Source organism: Larimichthys crocea, chromosome XXII (assembly GCF_000972845.2).
Source record: "Larimichthys crocea isolate SSNF chromosome XXII, L_crocea_2.0, whole genome shotgun sequence".
Classification (NCBI taxonomy): Eukaryota; Metazoa; Chordata; class Actinopteri; family Sciaenidae; genus Larimichthys; species Larimichthys crocea.
Genome location: NC_040032.1, coordinates 4,088,260 through 4,114,179, shown reverse-complemented (window position 1 = coordinate 4,114,179; position 25,920 = coordinate 4,088,260). Strand labels below are relative to the sequence as shown.

General features: G+C 40.1%; 1 protein-coding gene across 1 annotated transcript in view; it reads left to right on the top strand.

The window, feature by feature from the left end:
• stk10 (serine/threonine kinase 10) overlaps positions 1 to 25,920 on the top strand; it is a 39,082-nt gene that overhangs the window by 8,021 nt on the left and 5,141 nt on the right. The window contains exons 2-10 of the mRNA XM_010729341.3: positions 3,297 to 3,461; positions 9,873 to 9,921; positions 10,676 to 10,825; positions 13,498 to 13,570; positions 15,529 to 15,723; positions 16,379 to 16,460; positions 20,642 to 20,776; positions 23,073 to 23,438; positions 23,544 to 23,936. Of these exons, the coding sequence (XP_010727643.1) occupies positions 3,297 to 3,461; positions 9,873 to 9,921; positions 10,676 to 10,825; positions 13,498 to 13,570; positions 15,529 to 15,723; positions 16,379 to 16,460; positions 20,642 to 20,776; positions 23,073 to 23,438; positions 23,544 to 23,936 (1,608 nt within the window). The remainder of the gene's footprint in view (positions 1 to 3,296; positions 3,462 to 9,872; positions 9,922 to 10,675; positions 10,826 to 13,497; positions 13,571 to 15,528; positions 15,724 to 16,378; positions 16,461 to 20,641; positions 20,777 to 23,072; positions 23,439 to 23,543; positions 23,937 to 25,920) is intronic.

The window sequence follows — 25,920 nt, the reverse complement described above, 5'->3', positions numbered from 1 at the left end:
TGTGGGCTACTTGTAGGCGAATGTGCCCAGGGGTTGCTTGGAAGTGTTTCATTTACACTTACAGTATATGTATGTTGTACATATGTCAACTCCAGTCTGAAGTAAACAATCAGCTCACTTAAATCCCAGGTCCACACGACATGTTGTTGACATTTTGAAGGTGTAACTGTATTCGTTAGTTCCTCTGCGATTACCCATAACGCCCTTCTTTGTGTGGTTTTCTTAGAGGTGTTTACATAGATCTTCAGAAAAAAAACAGTGTTTTTTCTGTCCTTGGTTGTGCAGAAAATAATGCTACATACCTGCAAAATATAGTAAGAGCATTAACAGTAGAGATAATATGTCAGGATGTGAAATAAGGTCGGCAGCAGACTCTAAACAAACAACAATGGTGTAAAGAGAAATTAACTTCAAATGTCACTAAACGAGATCTCGAATCAATTAAAGTCGTCAGTCAATTAGACAGGAATTTGCGTTTGTTGGGAGAGGTTGCTGCTGGTCTTTTGAAGGTTGTTGAGATTAAAAAGCATTTAGAGATGCCTCCTCCTGCAATTACTTCCTCGTTTCAGACATCCAAACACACTTGTGCATTGATGTCACGCTAGCTTTTGGAATTTTTGGAGGTCCCATGTGAATCACAATGAGGTGTTTTAGGTTAATCTCCTCTCTGTGCAGTGTATACACTTGGTAAGGTGCACAGATAAACAATGATGCATGTTTGCATGTTATACTTGAGGACTCGCATTGACGTAATCCATTCCCCCTCAGCACACAAAACAGCACCACCTAAATGCACAAGGCTCAGTCCTCAATCTACCTTTTTTTTTCACTCCCCCAACCATCTGAAGGCCAGAAGTGCATTCCTCAGCCTCGTTCTCACTGAGATGTAAAGGTGTGTGTGTGTGTGTGTGTGTGTGAGAGAGAGAGTGCGTGTGAGAATGTCCTTGTGAAGCTGGGTCAGGGGGTTGGCTGTTGAAAAGTTAAAACTCCATAACAGCAGAAACTCATTGATTAGCTTCAGACTTGCAGTGCTTGTTTTGTGTTCGTATTTTTTATGTTTTATGTTTTAGCACAATACAAATCCTCAAAACATGTCGACATGACAAACCACATTGCCTCTTTTTTCATGTGGTGGTATATCTCTGTGTTTCTGTGTGCCCAGTGTTCCACAGGAAAATATGTTGATGTAAAACCCCCAGATGTTACATTACACGCACTCATACTCGTTCAGGTATAAGTCAGCAATATGTAACGCATGATGTGAGACAAAAGTGATATGATGAGGACATGTGGCTAGTCTTGTTACAATAAAATAAATAGAAGGTATTGTCCTTGCAATACACATAAATAAATCCCAATTAGAAAGGAGTTAAATCTAGTAAATTTCCTCAAATGATGTCACTTGAGTCACAGTCAGTCGGGGCTGATACTAGATGAACTAGGAAAAAACTGTAATTGCTGTGAAAGAAGTGAGAAAACTGTTACTATTATCTCAGGGCACATTTGATATAGCAAGTCTAGACTGTGCTCCTTTTATAAAATAATTTATAGAGACCCAACACTTACCACCATAAACCATACCTTACCACCATAAAAGCACTTGGTGACAATGGCAAGGAAAATAGTTGTCCAATGTTATCCTGTTAGATGTCTTATGTTTGCTAAAGTAGGACTGGATAAGATTCAGATGTCAGATGTAGTGTAGCTCCAGTGCATGTTTTATGTGTGGTGCTTCTTGGTACCCAGTCCTTTTTTAAAGAATTGTATTCTACACTGTGTGCATGGCAAAACTGGTGCCGAGAATGAAATTATGTACAGAACTTATGGCACAACACCAACAAACATAGTTGCATTCACCAGTAGGTCTTCTAGCGGATATCAGCCCCCAGACAGTGAGTTTGTTGAGACTGACAGTGTTGCTGCAGGAGGGGAGCGAATGGCATCGAGCTGTGACGTTAGCAGAGAAGTGAAAATGTCTGATGTCTCCGTGTGTACTGTCGAGGTTTGTTAACTAACTGACTGACGGTTTGATGGCAGGAGGAGACGTCCTGTTGACTCACACTGTGGGTTGCTCTTGTCTGAGGCAACTTGGATTCTCCGGAGCTCTGTTTGACAAACTCACACACAGTCATGGTGGACTGAGATGTGTTTTGCTGTGAGCCTGTTCTGTTTATTCAGATGTTTTCCCACAGCCCCTGTAAAGCATGAAGATGGAGACCCCACCAGGCTGTTTAGTCTGCCGTGCTTCTGCAGGTCACTGGGTCGACATAAATACATATGTGCCATTCGATACAATATATACGCCTCCATAGATACGCCTCCAAAGAGATGCAACTATGTCATTTTTTCATTTAAAATTCACAGTATAGATTTGTCTTCAATCATTTCATATGATTTGACAGTGTTGTGGGTTCTTGACAATTGTCTAGCATGGAACACCATTTATGTCTTGTTTTTTAAGTCTCATCTCTGATGCAATCACTGCACTGAATGTGTGGTTCTGTCTGCAGATGCACAATAATCTCACATTTACCCACAAAAACTCATCAGTCAGTATTCACAACATTCTGTCTCTTACCAAAGCACGTACAGCATGTGTTTTCCGCCTTGTGCTGCACGCCGAGTCACCCAACGTGTGTTTTGATCCTTTCCAGAAAGGAACTGAACTATCCGCTTGTGTTTACATTGCCTCCCTCTGTTACTCAGAATGACTAGAATGTTTTATCTCTGTGTGTGCGTCTACGTTTATACTGACCCACGGTGGTTTTTGTGGTTTCTCCTCTTCCCCTGTTGCTCAGGGAGGGTGTGGAGTTGCCTTTCCTGTTTTGTCCTTAAATGTTAGTTAGTCAACATTTTGATTGCCGGCACATGTTTTTTTGACGTTTCGGATTTCCCTCAGCAACAGCTGGGTTAGAAGAGGTCGGCTGGCAGGGTCATAGACACATAAAATAGGAGAGTCACAATAAACTGATCTTTGAGTTGAGAGCTTTTCATAGTCATAGTTTGATTTTGATATTTTCCACCTTTTTAATCTGGCATATAAATGAGGACAGAAATGTTTACAGTGTGAATCATTTTACAGCCTCTATCACACAGCCACACCCTGTATCTTCCCCACTATAAATATTTAGTGTCAAAGTTTGATTATAAAAAGTTTCTTTCTGGGGTAGTGAAACTTCTTCAGTCCCACTATTTATGTCCTTTAACACAGGAAGTCATATGCAAGAATCCTTCCAAAGATGCCTTCTATTACTCATGCATGCTGAATTTATTTAATGTTGTTCTTTGTCTTTCAGGCCAAGAACAAAGAGACAGGAGCTCTAGCTGCAGCCAAACAGATCGAGACAAAATGCGAGGAGGAGCTGGAGGACTACATGGTCGAGATTGACATCCTGGCTAAATGTGACCACCGCTATATTGTCAAGCTGCTTGATGCATTTTACCATGACAACACATTGTGGGTAGGTACCACAGGCATCTGGTTAGGACAACCAGCTTCAAGTGTAAAACCACAGGCGTCCTTTCTTCTGTTTTATGTGTTTGCACATCCTAACACTTAAACTATCAATATGTTTTTTGTTTGTTCTGAGTTTAGAAGAAGTTGTACTTGTGTTATCCAACTGCATACAACTGTCCGAACTCTGCACTATTACTGCAGAGCTCGGACAGTCTACATAAATGAACAGACATTGCGCTGCTGCGTGGGAACACTGTGGTCAAGGCTGCTGTTGTATCAGGCTGGTGCATAATGTACCAAAGGGACGTTACCTTCCTCACAAGATGTATCGTTTTCAGTTGGCTCAGGCGTTTTTGTGTCCATCCTCAGAGTTTTCTTTGCAACCTTTCCAAACAGAACCACAACACAAATCCAAATGAACAGCAGGGAAGTGGAAAAACAGATCTTTTAACCATGCATGTTGGCAGGTCCATGGGATGTTATTTTTATTGCAACAATATATCATCTACAGTATATTTCTCCTTGACATGGAGGTATTGTTGAAAAAAAAAAGATAAGAAAAGTGGATTGCCTGAATGGGAACGACACAAGACCCCCAGGGTGACATAATGCGTCAGAAATGATCCATTCATCAACAGCCTGATGTAACTGCAAGGAATGAGGATCAATTTCAGTTTAGTGTTCTCTGCGCTAGAGTTATTTTTCCTCTCCACACTCGCACGCTGGGTCAAGTGTAAACTTTTCAACTCCCTCTCTAATCTCTCGGTCTTTCTGGCCAAGACAAATAATAGTGACCAAATGCTGGGGCACAACCTTGAATATCTGAGGAATTACAAGGCAGAGTTAAGACTAAAGATAGTTGTTTTTTTTAACCCTCTGCTTGTGATGTTATTATAAATATATGATGGAGTTAAGTTTTTACTTGAACTGTGCATTTTTATACAGAAATGTTTACAAGAATTGTCTTCTGTCTTCAGTTGTCTAAACTGAATCCTTGTTAAAGTTTAGATTGGCTGATTTTGGCTGTGGTTACCATGGTAACAGCAAGTGCACTTTAATACTCATTGAGCAGATACTTTATCATAAAGAGCAACTGGCGTATCTATTTGCAGCTCAGTCTCACAAACTCACATTGTTTTAATAATAATTTTTTTTAAAAGTAACCGCAATCTGATTTCATGCTGAGCACAGTGGTTTTCCAGTAAAGTTGGTTATCTCGCTGTCCAGCTTATTGTCTACAGCTCTTCATCTGACAGCTCCCTGTGGCTGCTCCTTCTTTTGTTCCGTGCAAAAATGATAAATGATGCACTGATGAAAAATTCCCCAAATGACAGAGTGTCGTAGCATCAGCGGAAATGGTTGCATTAGCAATAACTTAATATAGCTGTTATGAATAAACAGTGAGGCTGTTATCAATGAGATCAAATTACGCTGGACTACATGGCTGCATTGTTTTCCTGTCAATAGCTAGTGTTTATCTAAGGATTCTGAATTGTGCATGGGTATGGTGGACTCCACGGCCAATAAAAACTATATAGAGAGATGCTCATTGGTTTGTAAATACACTAATGGATAACTTTAAATCCAGCAACAGGACAAACTGACAAACCACTTATATCTAAACATGACCTGCAGGCTCCGTCACAGCCCTAGAGCAGAGCTATTCATGGTCAGCCATAGCTGGAATTCCTGAGTGTGAAAGGTGTTCCCCATCAGTCAAAGCTAAACTGTGTTAGTTTGTACTGATAAGTCACATGTACAAACATCCTTTCCTGCAGTATTTAAACCACATGCTTCCTGTGTGTGTGTGTGTGTGTGTGTGTGGCTTCACAGTCTCAGCTTTTGCTTCACTTCCAAGGCTGCTCTCAATCTCTTTATGAACATTTATTATTCAGTCTGTAACAGCAGCAGTACTTTTCTGGGTTAGTATAGAAACTCCACCAAACACCAAAAATTGACGTATGAACATCCGGCCGGCAGTAGAATAATTATATACAACGGTGAACAAGGTCTGTCTGCACCTCATTGTTTTGGAGTGTGTACTAGCCTCGGGATCTCAACAATTAGCCCAGTGGTTATGGTCAGAGCTCACTAACCTCCGGTTGGGTGGATTGGGCAGGGGTGAGATGATGCATTCCACTGTCAACCCACCCGTTCTGCTTTCTGAGTAAGAGAGGAAGATAAAGGGGGTGAGAGAGAGAGAGAGAGAGAGAGAGAGACAGTGCTGTTTGTTCTCTTCCAGGAACAATCTGGTCTTAAGACTATAGCAGGGCAGCCAGACCCGCAGCGTGAGAAAAGGAGGGCCTTTAACATGCTGACATCAGCACAGTGAGAAGAACGAACAGAGGGAGAGAGAGAGAGAGAAAGAGAAGGGAGGAAAAGAGACAACAAACACAGAAGAGAACATACACACAACTTTTAGAAGTGTAGTTAAGCCTGCCTGTTTTTAATGGGTTGGTTCCAATCAACCCTTTTAAAGTCTGTTACAGGGTTTTAAAGGCTGAGGCGCCTTTTTTTTTTAAGGGCCTTTGTCAATCACTGACAGGGTACAGCAGCATCAGTGGAACTTATTTCCTTCTACATATGTCTCCTCAACCCCCGCTTTAAGTTATGGTGGCGTGTGGGTAATATAGAAACTGAAAGTAACACTTTTAGCTAGATATCAGAGTAGAGATCCAGCAGAAAGGTTTAAAAAAAAAAAGGTATAGAAAGGTATACTGAAAGATAAATATCTGTAGATAAGTATAGAATAGTATAAATAACTATTCCAAAATGAATGATGATCTTGTGGTTTAACCCATTAAATGCAGCTTAGAAAACATTTTACAGGCTGTACACAGGCTATGATTTTTTTTAGTTTGGCAGCTGAAGAAGCGATGATTTGGCCTCTGCTGTGAAGTAATTCTATTTAGGTGTATTTGTAAATTGTGTGGTTGTTATATATTTGCATAGAGTGAGGTCTACACGATGACAGCGGCTGCGGTTGCCAGGTGACTTCTGCTGTTTGTTATTGGAATATGAATCGATAGGAGTCAGTGTGTTGTGTCTTCTGTTGGCGCCACCTCATATACACACATCGCTGAAGCATTACTCATTTTCAAAGAGTTACAAAGTATCACAGTGCGTCAGTGTGATTCAGGTTTTATTTGTCCTATATCTTTCTTTAATCACTATTTCCAGGCAGGTGTAGTGTTGGCAAATAGCCTTTAGACAAAATGAGGTGGGGAATCACTGTGAAAGTACAGGAACACCGCAGTGTCAACGAGGCCAGCTTAATTTGTTTTAAAGCTTTTTGGATTTTGTAGACTGTGTCTAATTTGGTTCCGCTTGTCTCAAAAGAAAAAAAAAAAAGAGGCGCTCAAAAAAGGAGACACTATTTACTGCAAGACATTGCACCACACCAGCTTGGCTTAATCTAGTAATTAGATTAATGCTTTGAGTGTAAAAACACTAAATGCATTAACTCTAATTAGTAGATAGTTCTGTTACTTTCTGGTAAAACTGTAAAAACTGTGTGTGTGTGTGTGTGTGTGTGTGTGTGTGTGTGTGTGTGAGAGAGAGAAAGCTTGTGCCTACATGTGTTCAGCCCATAGTGGGAATGCTTTGCATGTGCCTTGACCAGTCGGGGAGCATTCTTCACAGCAGCACAACATGTCATCCATAAATCTAGCTACAGAGATGCATGACAGAAACACAAACCAGTTGCTTGTGACACAGCCGTGTAACGTACTGCTGTTTAGGTTGGGCAGTACAGTGTGTCACTACTGAGGAGTAGTTCACTTAATTTAGACATGGAGGCTATTTGCTTAGCAGCGAGCAGAAATGGGAAATAGGGAAGTGGTTGCGTAATAATCCAAAAGTCTGTTTTTGTTAAAACGCATACATGGTATGTGCTTTCAAACTATTATATCAGCCTTTACTTACCGCTGCAGAAATATATGATTGCAAACACATTTTAACAATATGAAGTGAATTACACCATGACATGACTGATAATGATTTTTTTGTTTATGGATCAGCTTTTGTTGATATGGATCAATTTTATACTTATTCATTTGATACGAATCCCTTATATTTTAGACCAAGATATATACTGACAATTTGATTTATATAGCGCCAAAACCAAACCAAAGTAATTTTCCATGTAGAGCAGGTCTAGACTCATTACGTATTTATAGAGACCTAACAATTCCCACCATGAACAAGCACATGGAGGCGGTGGCAAGGAAAAACTTTTAACAGGCAGAAACCTATAGCAGAACCAAGCTCATTGGCCATGATCAGGTGAGTTAGAGATGCATTTTACAGTTGAAGAATCATCTCCAAACTTTCTAAATTACCTCTACTGCAATTTCTTGTTCCTTCACCCATCAACTGACATACACACCAATACTGATATATTGTATCTGCAATATCACAAAGTTAGAACAATGCTGGTTATTCTGCATGAGAAGTTTCTGTGTTTGTGTTTGTGTCTGTCCTCTACCTGATGGTTTGAAGTGGGTGTGGCTATGTCGAAAAAAGGTGATGTCACTTTCTGTATCTCTCAACAATACCATGAGAATAAGTCTGAAACTGCAGGCAGATAAATCAGATACGCTTTTGAGTTTCTGAGTGTTTAAACTTTTATTCATTCCATTTTTTTCATGCTCATTTGGACACAAATATTGAACGTTACACACAAATAATATTTTCAAACCGTGTTTTCAGGTGCTTTAATAGAAGTCATGCCTTTTGTGCTAAGAAACAAGGCAGATGTTTGTGACGCAGTAAAAAGATATTAAAGCAGGAAGCAGTCAAGCATGTAACACACAGGCCAGACATTTAAGAAGACAGATCAGATGTGAAACTGTCCTTTAAGGAGACCATGACGAAGTGAAGCATCATTGATGACACTAAACTAAAGTGGTTAGTCATTTTAAACTTCACAAAAGATCATTGTTTCGATCATTTGTGCCCGGAGCTGCATATGCCAACACTGACATTTCCCACAAAGTGTGTGTACTCCCATTTGTTTTCTTGCCTTGTGCGTTTGCACCTTTAGTATTTGTAATTCTCTGTGTGGCTTTGTCTGGACTGAAACTCCACACCCTGTCCAGTACCAAGCTGATGTTTTGACAGTGGTGTCATAGCAAGCAATGATTAAATAAGAGTGACATCACACAGCAGGTATGCTTGCACACTACCTGGGGCCGATCTTTGACTGACTATGTAAGGAGAGGAAATGAAAGGTGATTGGTGGAAGTTGCTATTGGCCAACAAGACACCATTTAGGGAATGTGTTCTCTGGACCTTTTTTTCTCCCCTGTCCCTCTCTCCCTCTGTGTGTTTTTACTTCACTGCTGAGCGTGTATTATGCATTTGGCAGTGTGTATAGTTACAGACTGGCAGTTCATCACACACTTAGGTCTGACTCCAGCTGTCCACTTTGCAAAGTGTGTGTACTCTCAGTACTTTCACCACATATGTCAGAGTGTCTGACTGATATAGTGCAGGGAGAGCGACGACATAACATTAAATGTCTGTGTTTGCAGCATGCACTGCTGCCTGAAATGATTAGCCACATCTTTTCCCTCCCCCACAAAGTGCCACAAAAATAAAAACTCACCTGTACACTAGATGCTAAACAGATGCTTGAGGAAAGCATTTGTGTTTTTTTTTTTGCTGTCAGAAACCCCTTTACAGCTTCCACTAAAGACAGAAAAAAAGAAAACAGAAAACATATATATATATATATATATATAATATATATATATTATATATATCTATATATATATATATAATATATTATATATATTATATATATCTATATATATATATATACCGTGTGTAATATATATTCTGAAAAATTTACAGGCCTTCAAAGCACATTGAAACATATCGAACTTTGATGCGTTATGACTATGTTTTAGAAATACTACGTGGTGTCTAAGTAAGGTAATCTTCACTGCTGAGAGGCAATGAATACTTCCATAAAACCTTCCCCATTTAAAAAAAACACACACCGTGTCATCTTCTTTCCACCTCTTTGCTTTGCAACAACAAAAACAATTTTAACCCATTCTTTGCCTGACAAAATGCTATGAACATTATTGACTGGGAATGTTGGCAGTTTGTTGTTGTTTTCGCCTTTTGCGCTCTTTCTTATTGGACCTATTGGTGCTGAATGTGTCTAGTTTATAATGGTATTTTAAATTATTAAGGAATGAAATATATTGGAAAAGTACAAGAGAATATTTAAAAGATGCCCATGTGAGGAGTTAGTTGTGCAGCTGATGAAAAATGATCTGCTCTTCCTGTTACTGCACATAAATCCATGAATGCTTCAGGCGATCGCAGTTGTCAGTTGTATGTTTACACTGTATATTCATAAAGCTGTGTCAAGTTTAACCTCACCGTCCCCTTCATTTCTCAGATCATGATCGAGTTCTGCCCCGGAGGTGCTGTGGATGCCACAATGCTCGGTAGGCCTTTCTCTCTCTCTCTCTCTCTCTCTCTTTTTTTTTCTTACTGTGTATTTTTATAAGCTCTCCACATTCCTCCATGTCACAAGTGTCAAGTTCCACACCTGCAGTGGTGCTGTAACTACACCTTTCCCTCCAGAAGAGACTTTAAGGAAGTCTAGAGACATGATGATATAAAAAAAGGTCAAAGATGCTATTGTTTTAAAGCTCCAATTCCAAGATCTGTTCAGGTTCTATAGGGGGGGGGGGGCAAGAAAACCAGCATTTATCACAATGCTGTTGATTTGAGCATGGTCATATACTGCGACTTCATTAGTGTGGCCTTGAATGCTCTAGACATAGTGGAGTCCTCCAGTGTGGGAAACCCCCCTAGTCTGTTTTTACTTGGTAATCCACATCCTCATAACTGTCTGTACCCCCACTGCAGCTAACAAAACACAGACACCGTAGAATAAAGTCTGCAGGCAGGACTAGCTTGGATGTGTGAAAGCTGTTCTGATCTGGAATTACTTATCCAGCAACATTATCTGAGAGGCTTCATTGATATCATCACGCTTTTGTACGTTTTCTGTTTTCTCTCGTGGAGTTCACACACAAGATTAGTCCTCAAGACTTTGTTTTGCCATGATTGTACGTGGAATGTGCAACGTATGCATAATGAGTTTCAACTAGTTTCCTCTCATCCATTCTGCTCTTGTTCTCACGCCTTTCTCCTACCTCCATCTCCCGCCTCTGCCTCTCTTTCCCTTATCAGAGTTGGATCGTGGGCTGACGGAGCCACAGATTAAGGTGGTTTGTCGCCAGATGCTGGAAGCTCTGATCTACCTCCACAGCATGAAGATCATTCACAGAGACCTGAAGGCCGGTAACATCCTGCTCATGCTGGATGGAGAAATCAAACTGGGTGAGGGTTTCGGTGTTTCTACTTTAAAATACTGCTAAGTGTGTGCTGTGTGTTTATATCATGGTGTCCAATTCCATTTTGTTCATGCTCCCACAAGGACACACAGAATGATGCAATATGGTCGATTCTGAGGGTAATCTCATTTGGAACAGCCAGAGCCACAATATTTCCCCTATTGTGTTTGTGCAAACAATGCAACATTTTTGGTTGTGTTTTAGTTGTTGGAAAATTTCAGTTGTGTGGTGCACAAATCAATCCAAATCTCAAGATGTTTTGGCATCCCTAAGGGCTGACTGAACTAAAGTTTTGTTGGTTTAAACAGGATTTGGCTCAATAGCATGCATTTGTTCTGTTTGACCTCTCAAATATTTCTAATATTAAGAGAGAAAACATGGAGGTAGTACAACTTTCTTTGGAAATAAAGGAAGCAATGCTTTAAATTTGTTTAACAGGGCTTCAGTGATTAGTCAATGAATTGATTAGTTAACTATTAAATTATGTTTTTAGTTTTATTGTTTTTTTTTTAAGAAACTGAAACTTTTTTTTAATGAAGTTCATCTTCTAAAATATGCATCATTTCCAGTTTCTTTGCAGTAAACTGAACATTGCATCAGGAAGCAGTGATCAACATTTTTCTGATTTTTATGGAGCAAAGAACTAATCGATTAATTGAGGAATACAGCCATATGTGTAGAAGAAATATAAGGCATGCACTGAATGTAAAACCCAAAGGATGTCTCTCTTAACAGCCCATCATTAAACGTCCATTTCACTGGCAATCATGCAAGTGAAGCGAAAGCCCACATTCCCGCTGCACATTTCAGGTTATCTCTGGCCCACGGTTTCTTTGGCTTGCATTTATGCTGTCACACAAACACGCACAGTTAGAGGCCCTGTACCCCTCCTGTGGCACTGTAGGAGAAGTGAGCATTTGTGTGGGAAAACCACATTCTCTAAAGTTTTGCATATTTTTATTTATTGGCTTTTTGAAGAGTTCTCCACATTCTTCACATTGCACAGCTGAAAATGTGGATCCGACCCAATCACCCAAGTATGTTTTTGATTAACGTGTACATTCCAGGAAAGGAAAATGGTGTTTTAATGCGTGTTATGTAAATGTAAGTTAAGGAAATGCTGCTTATTTACTAATGCCAAAATATGTTTTGCATGCACAGAGTTTTACTTCCTTTAGTCTTTTTGGCTCTCTTTAATTTTTTCACTCTATCATGACCCACAAACCAAGATGGAGAAATACCTATAAGCTACACAGAACTTATGTGTGACACACTTTTGTTTACTTGAATTCAAATTCAAATGGTTTATTAATACATTCTTTAATTACAATTTCTCTTTTTTTAAATTAAAGTGACACATGTTGTTAGCCACTCTGCTCACTTAGCTCGACTTATACTTCTTAAAGTCATTTTGCATTGCCTTACTTTCTTCTCGAATACACCACAGTTAGATATAATCACTGGGAGTTGCCTCTTAAAACTCTAAGTCCATGACACAGACTCATTTACAGTCTCCACACTTATCTAAGTACTTGTTCATTCAAAGAAGGTAGCAATTAACCGTCAACAAGGTCGGCCACATGCTTTGTATCCACCTATGAAACATGGCATTAAACAATATGCTCTTCCATGCAGCACAGTTTGTTTGTTTGTAAACTCTTCAGTGACTGTTGATCTCTAGGTATGTGCAGCAATTGGAATTTTAAGAGCTGCATGCACCAAAAAAAATAATAAAAATGCCAGGGATGGTAGAAGAGTATTATCTACATCCTTGTTCCTGATGCTTTATCAAACACTGGACAGACAACAACACAGTATTGTTCTATTCTCCCATGATGCATTGCACAGTCATTATTTTTTTCACCTAAGGTTTGGGGGAGTCCCCTCTGAAACAGTGTATAAATATTTGTGCATGATTACAATGAGAGACACACCTTTGGTGTTTATTTCAGGAAATACAGCAGAGGTAAGGAGTAGGAGGCACTTTGCCAGGATGTACTGAAGAACCTCAGCGTTCAATTCAATATTCAAGAATATGTCACCATCCTTTAGCATATTAATGTGTAAACTCTTATTTGGTGTACAATAAAAGCAGCAGTGCTATTTAAGTATTATAAGGAAGTTTTAAAAAAATCCTTCTGCAGAAAATGATATGTTTGACTGGGAAGTCAAAGAGATTTGAATTGTAGCCTGCAAAACCAAGACAGTCACTTATGTCCCCGTAATAGAAAATGGCAGTTTTCAATTGAAGCAGTCAGCCTGCTGTTGCCTTGTGAGTAAAATCGTTAGGTTTGTGCCAAACACTTAGCAGTAACAGCCCTGGGGCCACATGTTATATTCTTTTTTTGAAGAGGGGGGAAAAAATGTGTTCAGCCAAAGTGAAAACAACACCCATATAATCTGAGGGTCATGTTGGGGAAATGGGGGAGAAAGCTTGTTTGGGAAATAGGACAGCTATAAATTCTGGCTTTGTGTCTCTGCCCATTGCAATGTCATGACATCTTTACAAGCTACTACAAAGGAAGAGAAAAAAAGAAGAGATGGACATATTTGAAGTGGCTTCGCTCCCTCTTACTGAGAAGTGCTTCTGGGGAAATTCTTTCAACTGTCTCACGTCATATTATTTATTTATTTATTTTTGTCTCTTCATACTTGCAGCTGATTTTGGCGTATCTGCAAAAAACAACAAAACCTTACAAAGAAGAGATTCTTTCATTGGAACGCCATACTGGTGAGTAAGAGCACTCTGCACCAGAGCACCATTAAGTGGAAGACCACGTGCTGAGGGATGGATGACACGTAAATATCTCATGTGGGATTTGAGTTGTTGAGCTGTTTCGTCATATTGATGGAACATTCATAAAATGGCTGTGAACATTGTCTGCAATATACTTTTACAACCTGCTCTATTAAAAGTATATTCACCTTGGTGTACATGGCAAAATCTCTAACTGCAGATATACCAACCACACCTACATGAGTTACGTAATCGTGGGATTATTGCTTGTTGAGAACTGATTTCCTGCTCCTCACAGCTCTTCCATAATACTTGAAAGAGTGTAATGTTGTGTATACACACACTCAACCCAACCCGGTGCTTTAATCCTCCATTGTTGTCACAACAGTACAGCTTTCTCCTCTATAGCTGAACAAATTGGAAAGATTCCCTTTGAAGTCTCAGTGACTCCATACTCCATACAGTGTTCCATACTGTTATCCCCCGTGCGAATGTGATTGGAACCAGTTAACCATTGACTAAAACGGGTTATCATCCATCAGGAATACCCTCTGAGTTCAAAGAACATGCTGGTGTCCTCATTTTAATACCGATTAGTCCTGAAAAGAATATTGCAGATACTTTTGGTGTTTAACTTTTGTTTTCCCTTGAATAAACTGATAAGCAAAGTCCACTAGAATCAGGCAATAATCTTTTGTTTCTTTGTACAATCTAAGAGCTCCGGGTTTTTAGAGTCATTCCACAGACAGAAGGCAAACACGCGCCGACCAGAGAAGTGTGCTCCATGTTGACACATGCAAAACAGAGTCAGAGAAAGGAGAACCACTCGTCATACCCTTTCAGTAATCATTGTTAGTCACTTCCAGAGATAAAACTTGTAAATACTCCCGGTGTAACTTTTATGATATCAGAATCACGTTGGGACAGATTTCTCTGTGGCTAGCTGATTTGGCTAAACCTGATTTGTGCAGGAAGGTATTATTGTGCCATATGCTTCGATTTGTTAGCAATGAATTTCTTTTTTTTTTTTTTTTTTTTTTTCCCCTAATCTCTTTATTGAGTTTTTGCAGACAATACAGAAAATACAATAGTTTCACATGGTCGATCAAGGCATCTGTTTTAAAGTGAGGTACAAATAAAAAGGTAAGACAAAAGGAAAACCCCAACATGAATCCCACTATCCCTCCCAACAACCCATATCAGAAGCAGTCACAATAAGTGGTTGAGTTACACAACATATGACATCAACACACAAAGAATATGTAGTATAGTAGGATTTAAGAGAGAGAAAAGGAAGAAGAGACAACAAAAAAAGGTGAGAATAGATAGATAAAAAGGGGGGCGGGGGGGTACTCTCTCTTTCCAATTGTTAAGAGGCATCCTCAGCATCATCAGGAGTAACATTGAGACTGTTACTAATATAAGCCAGCAGTGGGTCCCAAGCTGCGTGAACCTCAACTTCTCTAACTTTAAACATTGTAAAATTTCCCGTATCCAACTGTTGTGAGTCGGTGGGGAAACCTGTTTCCACTTCAGGAGAATGGACCGCCTGGCTAGCAAGGTGGTGAAAGCAATAACATGTCGTATAGTAACGGGAAGATTTTTAGACAGAAGAAGACTGAAAAGGGCAGTCAGGGGATTCGGTTCTAAATTTGTGTTGAGGGCCTGTTTGAGAGTTTGTAATAGATACTTGAAACCCTCTTCACGTGGGGTGTCAGATGTTTTCAGATGCGTTTCTTGTAAGAACATCACATCCCTTTTAAGGTGTTGTAACTGTGTCAGGATCTTACCGATTTTGATCGTGTTGTTCATGCCCTTAGTGTTCCAGGAAATCAGACGCACTCCGTTATCGGACTTCACAGCGTTAGCCATAAGCGATGAAGTTTAATTGAGGATTCATTGACCCTCATTATGTAATGATTCCCTATAAATATTTCATTTTGTTTTCTCAGGATGGCCCCAGAGGTGGTCATGTGCGAGACCATGAAGGATGCTCCGTATGACTACAAAGCTGATATCTGGTCTCTGGGAATCACTCTGATCGAGCTTGCCCAGATTGAACCTCCGCATCATGAGCTCAACCCCATGAGGGTGCTGCTGAAGATTGCCAAGTCAGAGCCTCCCACCCTGGAGCAGCCACACAAATGGTGAGGATACATTAAGAATGATTCAGCTTTTGCATCTAATGGTTGCATTGTATACTATGTGCAAAGTGGCAGAAAGTAGGGGTATTTTACCCAGCAAATTGTACCTACATAAAAACTCTTTTCCGCAGCCCACAATTCTTCAGTTTCTGCAGAGATTGTGATAGGTGAAGTCAACGGGGGTTATATCTTTCTGTGTAGATTTCCCTGGGTCAATCAATTTCATTCTATTACCACATTTTTGCACACTCAGTGTCCTGTAATCTACTGTAAACACTCAATGTATCACATTGTCCTCCCACTCTCTGCCTGCAGTCTTTGCCCTTTGGCACTCGCTTAAGTCTGCCTCTGCAAAGCTGTTTCTGCAAACTATAACTTTTTCCATGTCAATTTTATGACTGAATGTTCCGTAGCAGCAAACATAGCACAGAAAAAATTATCAGGTTCTGAAAGGAGATTAGGGTTGGGGAGCTGACTCATCATCCCTGTTGAAAGCTTTTGTTTTATGAAGCACAGCTGTGCACAAAAATGATCCACCATCACATCTCTGGAAATGTCTTCAGATATGTTGTAACTACCCCTTCATCCCTTCCTGCCCTCTCCCCTTCTTTCATTCCTCTTATTTTTGATTAATGTTGTTTTCTTGTGTTCTACAAAGGTCACGAGAGTTTAAAGATTTCCTGAAGAAAGCGTTGGATAAAAACCCAGAGACTCGTCCGACTGCGACGCAACTCCTGGAGGTGGGTCCTGATCTGCGACTACAAGCTAGCAAATGTTACACAGTGCTGCACTTTGATATATGATGGAACATTGTCCTCACTCTATCCTTATCTTGCACCCAACACACATAATCTTCTATTTTAAGACCTGAATAAAGTGATCTATGCCAGTGAGTTGTGCCCGTAGAGGGCAGAGGCATGTGGGTGGGGGAGAAATGGAGGGTGTAAAAGAGTCGGCAAGAAATGGGAGCAGGCAGAGGAGGAGTGGGTTGGAGTGAAAAGTTAAAAAGTCAAGTGAAAGAAAGTGAAAGAGCAAAGCTGTAAAGGTTGAAGAGAGGTGAGTAAACATTCAGCACTCTAAGAAGCTGTTGTCCACTTTTCAAGGACCCTCTTAGAACTTTTAAACATTTAAATCTGAAGCACAGTGGAGGGTTTTGTTCTTATTATGACACTCTCTCCTTTGTTTTCCAGCACTAAATGCACATATGTTCAGGCTTGTGACATTTCTAGAAAAGGACAAATCTAATGTTTACATATAAGTACACTTTGGCACACCTAAGGACATTGCTAAGGAGAGGCTGGTGACACTTTGTTTTGACAAAAGTTTCTCAAAATCCAGAATCTTGAGAGAAAAAGTGAACAGGGTGTGGATTAAAACACGAGTGCTGTGTCTATTAAAATTCAGAGCCATGGTTTCCTGTCTGTATCCCACAGCTGAGGGAATGCCAACTATTTACATTCCCACCCTCAGCCAATAGTATGTCTGGATTACCCTGAGCTCTCCACCTCTGGCCAATTAGAGAGAGGCAGAGATGAATCTCCTAGACCCAGGCCCGCTGGGAATTCTCCATGTGCTCTCCAGTGGGGGGAAAAAGAGACGGGCGTGGTCCAGTTTTTGGTGCAGCGCTGGAGGTTTTAGATGTTTATCATGCCTCCTTCTCCTCACGGCTGTCAGATAGTATTTACTGTACATAGTTGTGCAATTATGGCATTAAATTCTGCTGTGCAGTCGCTGTTGAATGATGTCAGCTGACAGGAAGTTACCATCAGTGTATGTGACAAGTTTTAGATTAGATGCATTACTCACTGGAGTGTATGGATGAGGAAAACAGATGGAGTGAAGCAAAAATGAATCATAGACGTAGCGTAGGTGTTAAACTGTGTGGCTGTATCAAAAAGAGGAAATGAAAGTTTTAGTTTTAAACATGTTGGAACCCGTATCACACAGTATCAGTCACTGTGGCTGTGTGGCTGGTGGGAGACCATCTGGATGACTTGTACTCATTATAGTGACTATAGCTTCTCCTCCCACATAGTTTCTCATGGTCAGGAATTTTCTGGTGTAGCTTCGATTCATGTGTAAAATTTATGCTTTTCTGTTTCTGATCATAGCGTGTCTGTATGTTGGTTATTTTGCCATGGGAGTATTGACTTTGGACTTTGTAGTGGTTTTTGCAATATTGACATGTGCATGTGCACACATAAACACACACACACATGCTTTTGTTTTATACTTGAGAACATTCATTGACAATATGCATTCCTCAGCCGTGAACCATAATATGATCACAACTGTACGCCTAGGCCGGACCTTAACCTTAATCATGGAAGGTTGTTCTACTGTACATGTCATGGGTAAGGACTACTGAGCCTTAGTACATAGTCCACACATTCTACCGCATGACTGATTATATAATATTGTTCTTGTTTGCATTTGTGCATTTGGTTATTGTTTTGTCTCCACAAGACAATAAAATATCACCTCAAAGGACTTTAGAGCTTCCATATTGTTTAGAACATTCTCTGGATAAACCAGAACAAGCTATCAGCAGTTTTAGGTTTAGTAACACATTTTTTAGGAGAAAGTATTTCCTGTTATATCTGTTGATATATGACACAGAATAATAGACTTTTTTTTCTGGAGACTATTTAAAATATTTAACTTTTCAGTGCCGCGAGCACCACATGTGAGGCAGAAATCTCAGGCCAATATTCCAAAATTTGAGAAAATAAAAGTCAAGTCAATTTTTATTCATGTAGACCAAAATTACTACCTTCCTGACCTCAACCATTGCCCCAAACTTAACCTAAACCTAATTATAACCTCAACCCTAAAAACAAGTCTGCCCTCACTTTCCCAAAAATGTTCACAGTCAAGGTCTGAATGTCAAATTTATCAGATGGAAGTAAGACAAATACACACACTCTACTGTCATTGCTACACAGGTAGGCCCCCTTCTCTGGTCCCCTAATGGGCTATATTGTTCACATTTAACCTTTTCATGCCCAGCCATGCATGTAAAACCTAAAAAAAATCACCAGCCTCACTGAGTCTAAAGCAATTTGAAACCTAACAGAGAGGATATAAGCTTCACTGATCCACATCTTGATCCATTATGGCAGTAGAAAAACATAGCTAGATATAGGGCAGTGATACCACACTGTTTGCTTTTTCTCCCTTTGATATGTGTGAAGGAAACTAGGTTCAGTTCAAGCATGGAAGGCCTGAGTTCACATGTTGAAGCTGAAATCTCAGATGTTTTCTACTGTAGGTACTCAAATGGTGCTTGAAGGGAAAGGAATTAATTGATCGATGTAGATATCTAGAAAGTAGTCAACATGTCTTGCGTCAATGTCACTAAGCCTGGGGATGAAGTTAGGGTACCTCACTGCATCACTCTTTCCATAAAGGTTGGTTCTGCTTGATTCTGTTTAACCTGAGGTGTTCTGTCTAGAACTCAAACCTGGAGATTTTCTATAAAGACACTATTTTCATCTTGAGATCATTGAAGAGTACATGGCCTATGCACACAACTGGATTATTTATTTACCCAGTGCAACTCTAGCCCCTCTGTCACACCCTCTTCCAACCATCAAGTATTTTTGTAGCTGCAAATCTTGTCCCAACATTTGTTCATCTGTGTGCCTCTTTGCACCAGTTGCTGATCTTGTGTTGATCATAAGGAAAGGCTGCTTTTGCTTTTGTTGTGGACTCTAATTGTGCCACGTTCTGCAGGGCATTCCCTGCAAGCCTTCCCTATATAGACAGCATAGATTAACTAGACTGCTTGTATCTTAAATTTAATTCGGACGTGTGCTATAAACAAAATGTCTAGTCTGTTTTTGTTCTCTTTATTATTCCCACTGCAGTGTAATAAATGATTAGATTACACTCAGCATTTACACTACCTGACTCATTAGACAATAGCTGACTGTTGTTAGTCATTGGAGAAGTTAAAAGCTGATGCCTAATGCAGTCCTGGAAGAAAAAAGCCTGCACGCAAACAACTGTGATCACTCACGACAAATGTGAATACACACACAACACACAACCCGACTTTTACACACTTCATGGTCCAGCAACACTTGTAGGTAGCTTTTTCCCTTTGTCAGCTGTTCCAATTAAATTACACAACAGTGCAAAGCATCTGAATAATAGATGATCAGCCTTGGACTCCATCTGCACTCAACTTTTAATTTAGCTTTTGCTTCTCTTTGCACTCCCCTTATCACTGCCTTATTTGCACCCCAGCACCTTTGTAGAAGTAAACATTGCTTGCTATTTTAAGGGCATTATGTTTGATTGTACACTGTCAGTGTGCCGTTAAGGAAAGTGTTTGTAGCCACTGTTGTTGTAGCTTTTCAGGAACTAGCAGGTGGCAGATAGAGTTTCCCCTGTGGTGAAAGTCTCTTATGTGCTTCACCTCTCCCAGCCCCACGGGAAAGCTAATGTAATGTCAGCACTTACTTCATATTTCACCAGAATTTTATTTTATACAGCACCTTGTTGTTATCTCACTTGTTGACTCCTTAAATTTGTATTTATAGTAGAACACCTTTTGTCTTTTTAACTGAAGTTTTCACATTTGCAAAATGTTCTGTGTCACTCAAACTCTACAGCTAATGTAGTGACTTAATAAAACACCATAAATCAAACAGGTACCAACACGTATAAGATGCTCTTACTATCGCATCATCACCAGTGGTTGCGACATCCCTCTGTTTCCTTCTTGTAAATATTGTTTTATGGTTGTTTAGTTGTTTATCCTGTGGCCCTTTACGCTCTTAACTCTTTGTGCAGGTGTCAAATGTTGTGCACTGGGTGTTTTTTAGAATATGATTAAATACAAGTTGAAACAAGTTTGCTCTGTGTTTTTTGACTAATTAATAAACCATCTCTCCTCTGTCCATTGTGTCCATAGCACCCATTTGTGAAATCCGTGAAGTCTAACCGTCCGCTGCTGGAGCTGGTGGCTGAGGCCAAGGCTGAAGTTATGGAGGAAATTGAGGACAATAGAGAGGAAGGAGAGGAGGACGATGCCATTGAGCTTACTGTGGTAACAAACCTGGATCTTTATTCTCTTTTTCTCTGTCCTTACTTTTTCCTCTCTGTCATTGTTTGTTTCCAAAAGGAGAGTGGACAGTCCATGTTCCTCCAGTAGGGTTGGGTTGTAAGAGTACACGTAATTAACCAGATGATGTATTTATATTGAAACTCATGCCCATAATCACAAAAGCATGCACGTGCGCCCATGTCCTGAACACACGTTCTGCCCTAACTGCCTATTTCCTCTACTTTTGAAGTCCCTGCTTGTTGACCATTTTGAACAGCATTTTTGTTTTTCTGTAAACATGGCCTTCCTGTCAAAGGACCGAAGGTCCGTTCTGCAGACGCCATTCATAAATCCACAGAGAGCACAAGATTAGAAAGTCACATAGTGTGAGTGCAGTTCACCGTCTGCCACTCGGCATAAACAAAGGAACAAAAAACCGGAATCCTGGCATTCACCCACACCCACACATGGTTAAATATAGGTGCTGCCTTCAGCCTCGCTCCTGTCCTGTAGTAGAAATGTTGTCACCTCACAACCCCTGATGTAGTAAATTATTTAAGGTCAGACATTGTTCTGTTTTCTATACAGTGACCCTTAACTAAAGACAGACTGTTCACCATACACCAGTGACTCATACTGATAGAAATACTCTTGGAAACAGGAAGCAGTGACCAGACAAATGTGTTAGTGATGTGTTGAATATGGATGTTTTTTTCCCTCCCTTGAGATGAATGTTTGCCTACTTATCTCTTCCTCCCCTAATGTCAACAGTTAGTGTGATGACTTCCTAATTTATTGAGGTGAATAACTTGGCTCCAGAAACTTGGCTCAGCAGCCATTGCTGTCGTGTTTCACACTGCCTTCTAAACATCGTGTAAACATTGTAATTCTTTGAATTAAGTTTGGTTTTCTATATATGATGCTACTTTCTTTATGTATCCAGTTCTGCTATATCTTGTGCTGTTTTCTCAGATTAAAAACCAACTAGACATTGACATCAAATCTACTCATTCACTTGAGTTAATTGGCTAATCTCATTTGGATTTCCAGGTTGCAAGATGGACATATTTTTTTAGAGGGCAATATTACAATTATTGCAAGTATCAAAATGTGTTACTGTATCCACAGTGTTGTACGTGTACTTCAAATGGCTGAGTACAAACATCAGCTTTCACATCCCTTTGCTAACTATGCTATCATTACAGATCATTCCTTCCAGCGAGGGGATTCATGTACACACATAGCAATATTTTGACACAACCAGTTACAAGGCCCTGAAAACGATCCAAGCTGTTGCCTTGCCATTTAACTCGTCCTATATATCATACTCAGCCACACAGAGATGTTTACTGAGACATTAGAAAGGCTGGACTTGGCCAATTTACCTCCAGTGGAAGACAGTGGAGGGGTGTTTCCAGAAGCAGAATTGCTCAGTTTGACAGACTGTCAACTGTGCACATAATTCTTACATAACCTCTACAGTGCTGTTTATAATTACAGACAATAGCATTTCCATATCTAACAAAAACTTTACACTTTCCCTTTTGGATGCTGATTTTTTTTAGGTACATTAGTAAATCAGTTTGTGTTTGTATTTCTTGGTAATTAAAGATTGTTCTTATTTATTTTTATTGATGGTTTTTACAGTGGTTTTTAAGTTATCTTTAGTATGTTTCCATGATGTGACCTTTAAGGGTTTTACCATTTCTGTGTTTCTGTCCTGGATGAAACATCTTATTCTCAATCAGACTTTCCTTTTGCAGAGTATCAGCAGGTGATGAAAATACTTAATGCATTGTCTCCACTTGTTTCATGTCTTTGGCCAGTAAAACAATACGTCTAAATTAAATACACTTGTACTTGCCAAGTGTTCATCTAGAATCACATTGAATTCTTGCTAATAAGGCCATTCAGAACTCTTTGTCCCTGGTTATGAGCCATGATTTACACAGACCTTTCACTCATGCAATTATTAGTGTACTGTACAGTTTAAATAGACATCCCAGACACAGAGGTAGCAATACATGAGTCTGAGCCTGAATGACTGCATTCCTACTAAAACTAAGGGTAAGGTTAGTTCACAGTATGCCTGAAGGACTTAAGTGATTAGCACTTTGGCTAAAACCAAAGGTTGAAAACATTAAATCTTGCATAAAGTAATAATGTCAGAGCAGACAGCCACACTGAGACAGAGCAACCTACTACACAATACACAATATAAGGCTATAAACATTAAGTGATTTGTAATTTCCGTGCATAACAATACTTATCTTCTCCCTCCTCCCCCTCATTCCCCAAGTCTCCAGGCAAGGAGCCATGCCAGACCAGTCAGACCAGTATGGAAGGAGACCAGTCTGTGGACACCCCAAGCCCCACCACACCCTCCCCAACTACACCCTCCCCAACCACACCAATACCTTTACCCAGGAAGGGGGCTGAGCCAAATACACCAGCAGAGGAACAGCCAACCTCCATCATGGTGGTCCCTGTTCCCCTACCGCGGCAGAATGTCCCTCCAAAAGATACAGAGGAGTTGGGCAACAAACTGGCTGATGAAGTCACTCTTGAGTCTGAGAAATCTGAGAGTGAGGCCTCCACCAAGACTTCCAGCTCAGATTCAGGCATTGAGGATGGGAAGAGTACCCCAACATCGGAGGAAGAAAAGGTACTCTGTTTTAGATTTAGAAATGAATATTTCTGTGTCTACCTAAAGTATTGACAGTGATGTATTCAAAGATTTGTTAGTAATAATACTAAAATTTATTTTAAGGTTGCGGAGACCCTAGAGACAGAAAAGCCACCATCTCACCCCCAGCCAGTGGCATCTGAGGAACAAGTTGACATCATCATAGACTCTACAGACCCAGAGGTTCCAAAAATCCAGACGACCAAGACGGAGAACAACATTGTGGCTAATGGAGGCTTACCAACTCCAAGCTCAAGCCCCACACCCACTCCAACTCCCTCTTCTGCTCATACCCCAGTACCCTCACCCCGTTCTGGGCTCAATGGTAGCCTAAACAAAGCTACCCGAGATCGGACATCGATGGGAGGGAACACTGAGCCTGTCTCGCCTTATATCAATGGAGGGATTATCAACAATCGGTTCTCTTACTCAGGAAGCATGGCATCGGAGAGCATGGACATGTCAATGTCCTCAAGGGTGAGTTAACATGAGTACAAACTAACCAGCCTGAACTTCCTTTATGAATATTTATTTAGTCTTTTTATTTAAAATACCATAATAAAAACAGCCTTACATAATGGTTTGTTGATGCAGGTTAGATTAATGAACCCAGGGTATAGACTTATCATTTCTGCTGACAGACATAAGTGAAGAAAGGATAGGTCTTTATCATACAGTGGCGGCTCCCTGCCTCTGTAGGAAAACCCCTCCTTGGAAAAACTATTTCTCGGCACCCACAGAGGAACTGAAACTGCATTGTGTTGTGTTTTGGGGTGTGGGTGTCAACCATCTCAAACAGAGGATAGTCTGTCTTCCCTTAGGCTTGCACCACACGCTTTTAGGAAGGATACAGAGAATGATACAAGTTAAAGCTTTTAAAACCACATTTTTCTTTAACTAAACAATAAGTTATGATTTGTGGTGAACATGGACTTATTTGGTGTATTTGGGCTGAATTATATTAAAATACCTCTGTGAAAAATGAAAACCAAATATCAAGGGTCATCACATATTTAAAAACCAAATTTTTGATGTACTCCTGTGTGATTCAAAGGTTTTTTTAGTCTAAAAAGGGAGAATTCCAGTAACCTATAGAGAACTAAACAATAACTAAATTTGTGCTGAGCCTGACTATCTCAGTGAGGAGGGGAAGTTGGGAAGCTAAAGAGAGAGACCATTTTATCATTAGACACCAAGCCTTTCTGAAGCAAAATATGCAACATTTTCCATTCACTGGGACCAACAGTGCCCTTTGTGTGGGCACAGTTCAGCATTCACCAGTGTGAATGGAAGTTTCTATGCAGCCAGTTGTCACTGTGCTGCTTCTGGAAGCTTATAGACTGACTATGATTGAAATCCTATTGACTGCGCATGGAGTAGTGTCTGTTCGTGACTAGTTAAGTTTTTCCGAAACAGATTATTCAGTAGGCGATTCGGTCATCAGGCTGCAGTAAGAGTGAATGGGATTTCTTGTCCAAGTGTGTGTGATTAAGAGCATCGCTGTGTGCACATGAATTGTGTGCATTAGTTCAACTGAGTGTTAAAGGAGAGCTGTGTGTGTGATTTCTGGGAATGACGACTCATAGGAAGTTAGCACAGTCACTTAGAGCCTCAAATACAAACAAGGCAGCTGAGGCACAAAATGACCCACATGTCCTCTGATTACAGTGCCAACACATAGATTTATTGCTATTGTAAATGTAACAAAATAACATCCAGTTGCTGTCATCTGTGACAGCAGCCTCACACAAACTTGTACGTAGTATGTAGTCTATTTGCTCAGCTGCAGAGGCTTCATGGGGAACCTTTGTTACAGTGGACAGCAAACCAAATGAATTCCCGCTCTTTGGTTTCCCCCCATACTCTCCTTATAAATAAACTATTTATAAACCAGGAAATGACGACATCAAGGGTTTGAACTGCCCAGTGTTTGCAGAGTAAACCCTGCCATATCAATCTTATAAATATTGTCTGTGGAAGCAGATTTAGATAGAGGACACTGGAAATGTAACTATATAACAGCATGCGCTTTGTAAGTCATAACAGCAACACTTTGAGGTCATGCCCTGACTCATATTAAACATGTAATACATCATGTATTACATGCATCATAGTAGTATGACGTCCTTAAACATTGTTGGATTGGCCTGTGGTGTCTGGCTCATGTGTCCTAAATTAGACTGAGTTTGCTGGACTTTGATCTGGGAGCAGAGAAAAAAAGGTCATGAGCCTGTTCTTGGTAGGCCCATGATCAGAAATAGACTGCTTGTGTTTGTTTAAAACCTTGAATCTCCAAAAAGTGACTTACAACCAACTAAATTTGCCGCAGCTAAAGTAGGCAGATAAGTCACATTGTGTCTTATTTACTGGATGAGTCGTATTTTTGTAAGTTACTTCCTTCATGGTGATTACAGTGATTACAGATGGAGCATCTTTCTTCGTGTAACAGTAGAACCAGACT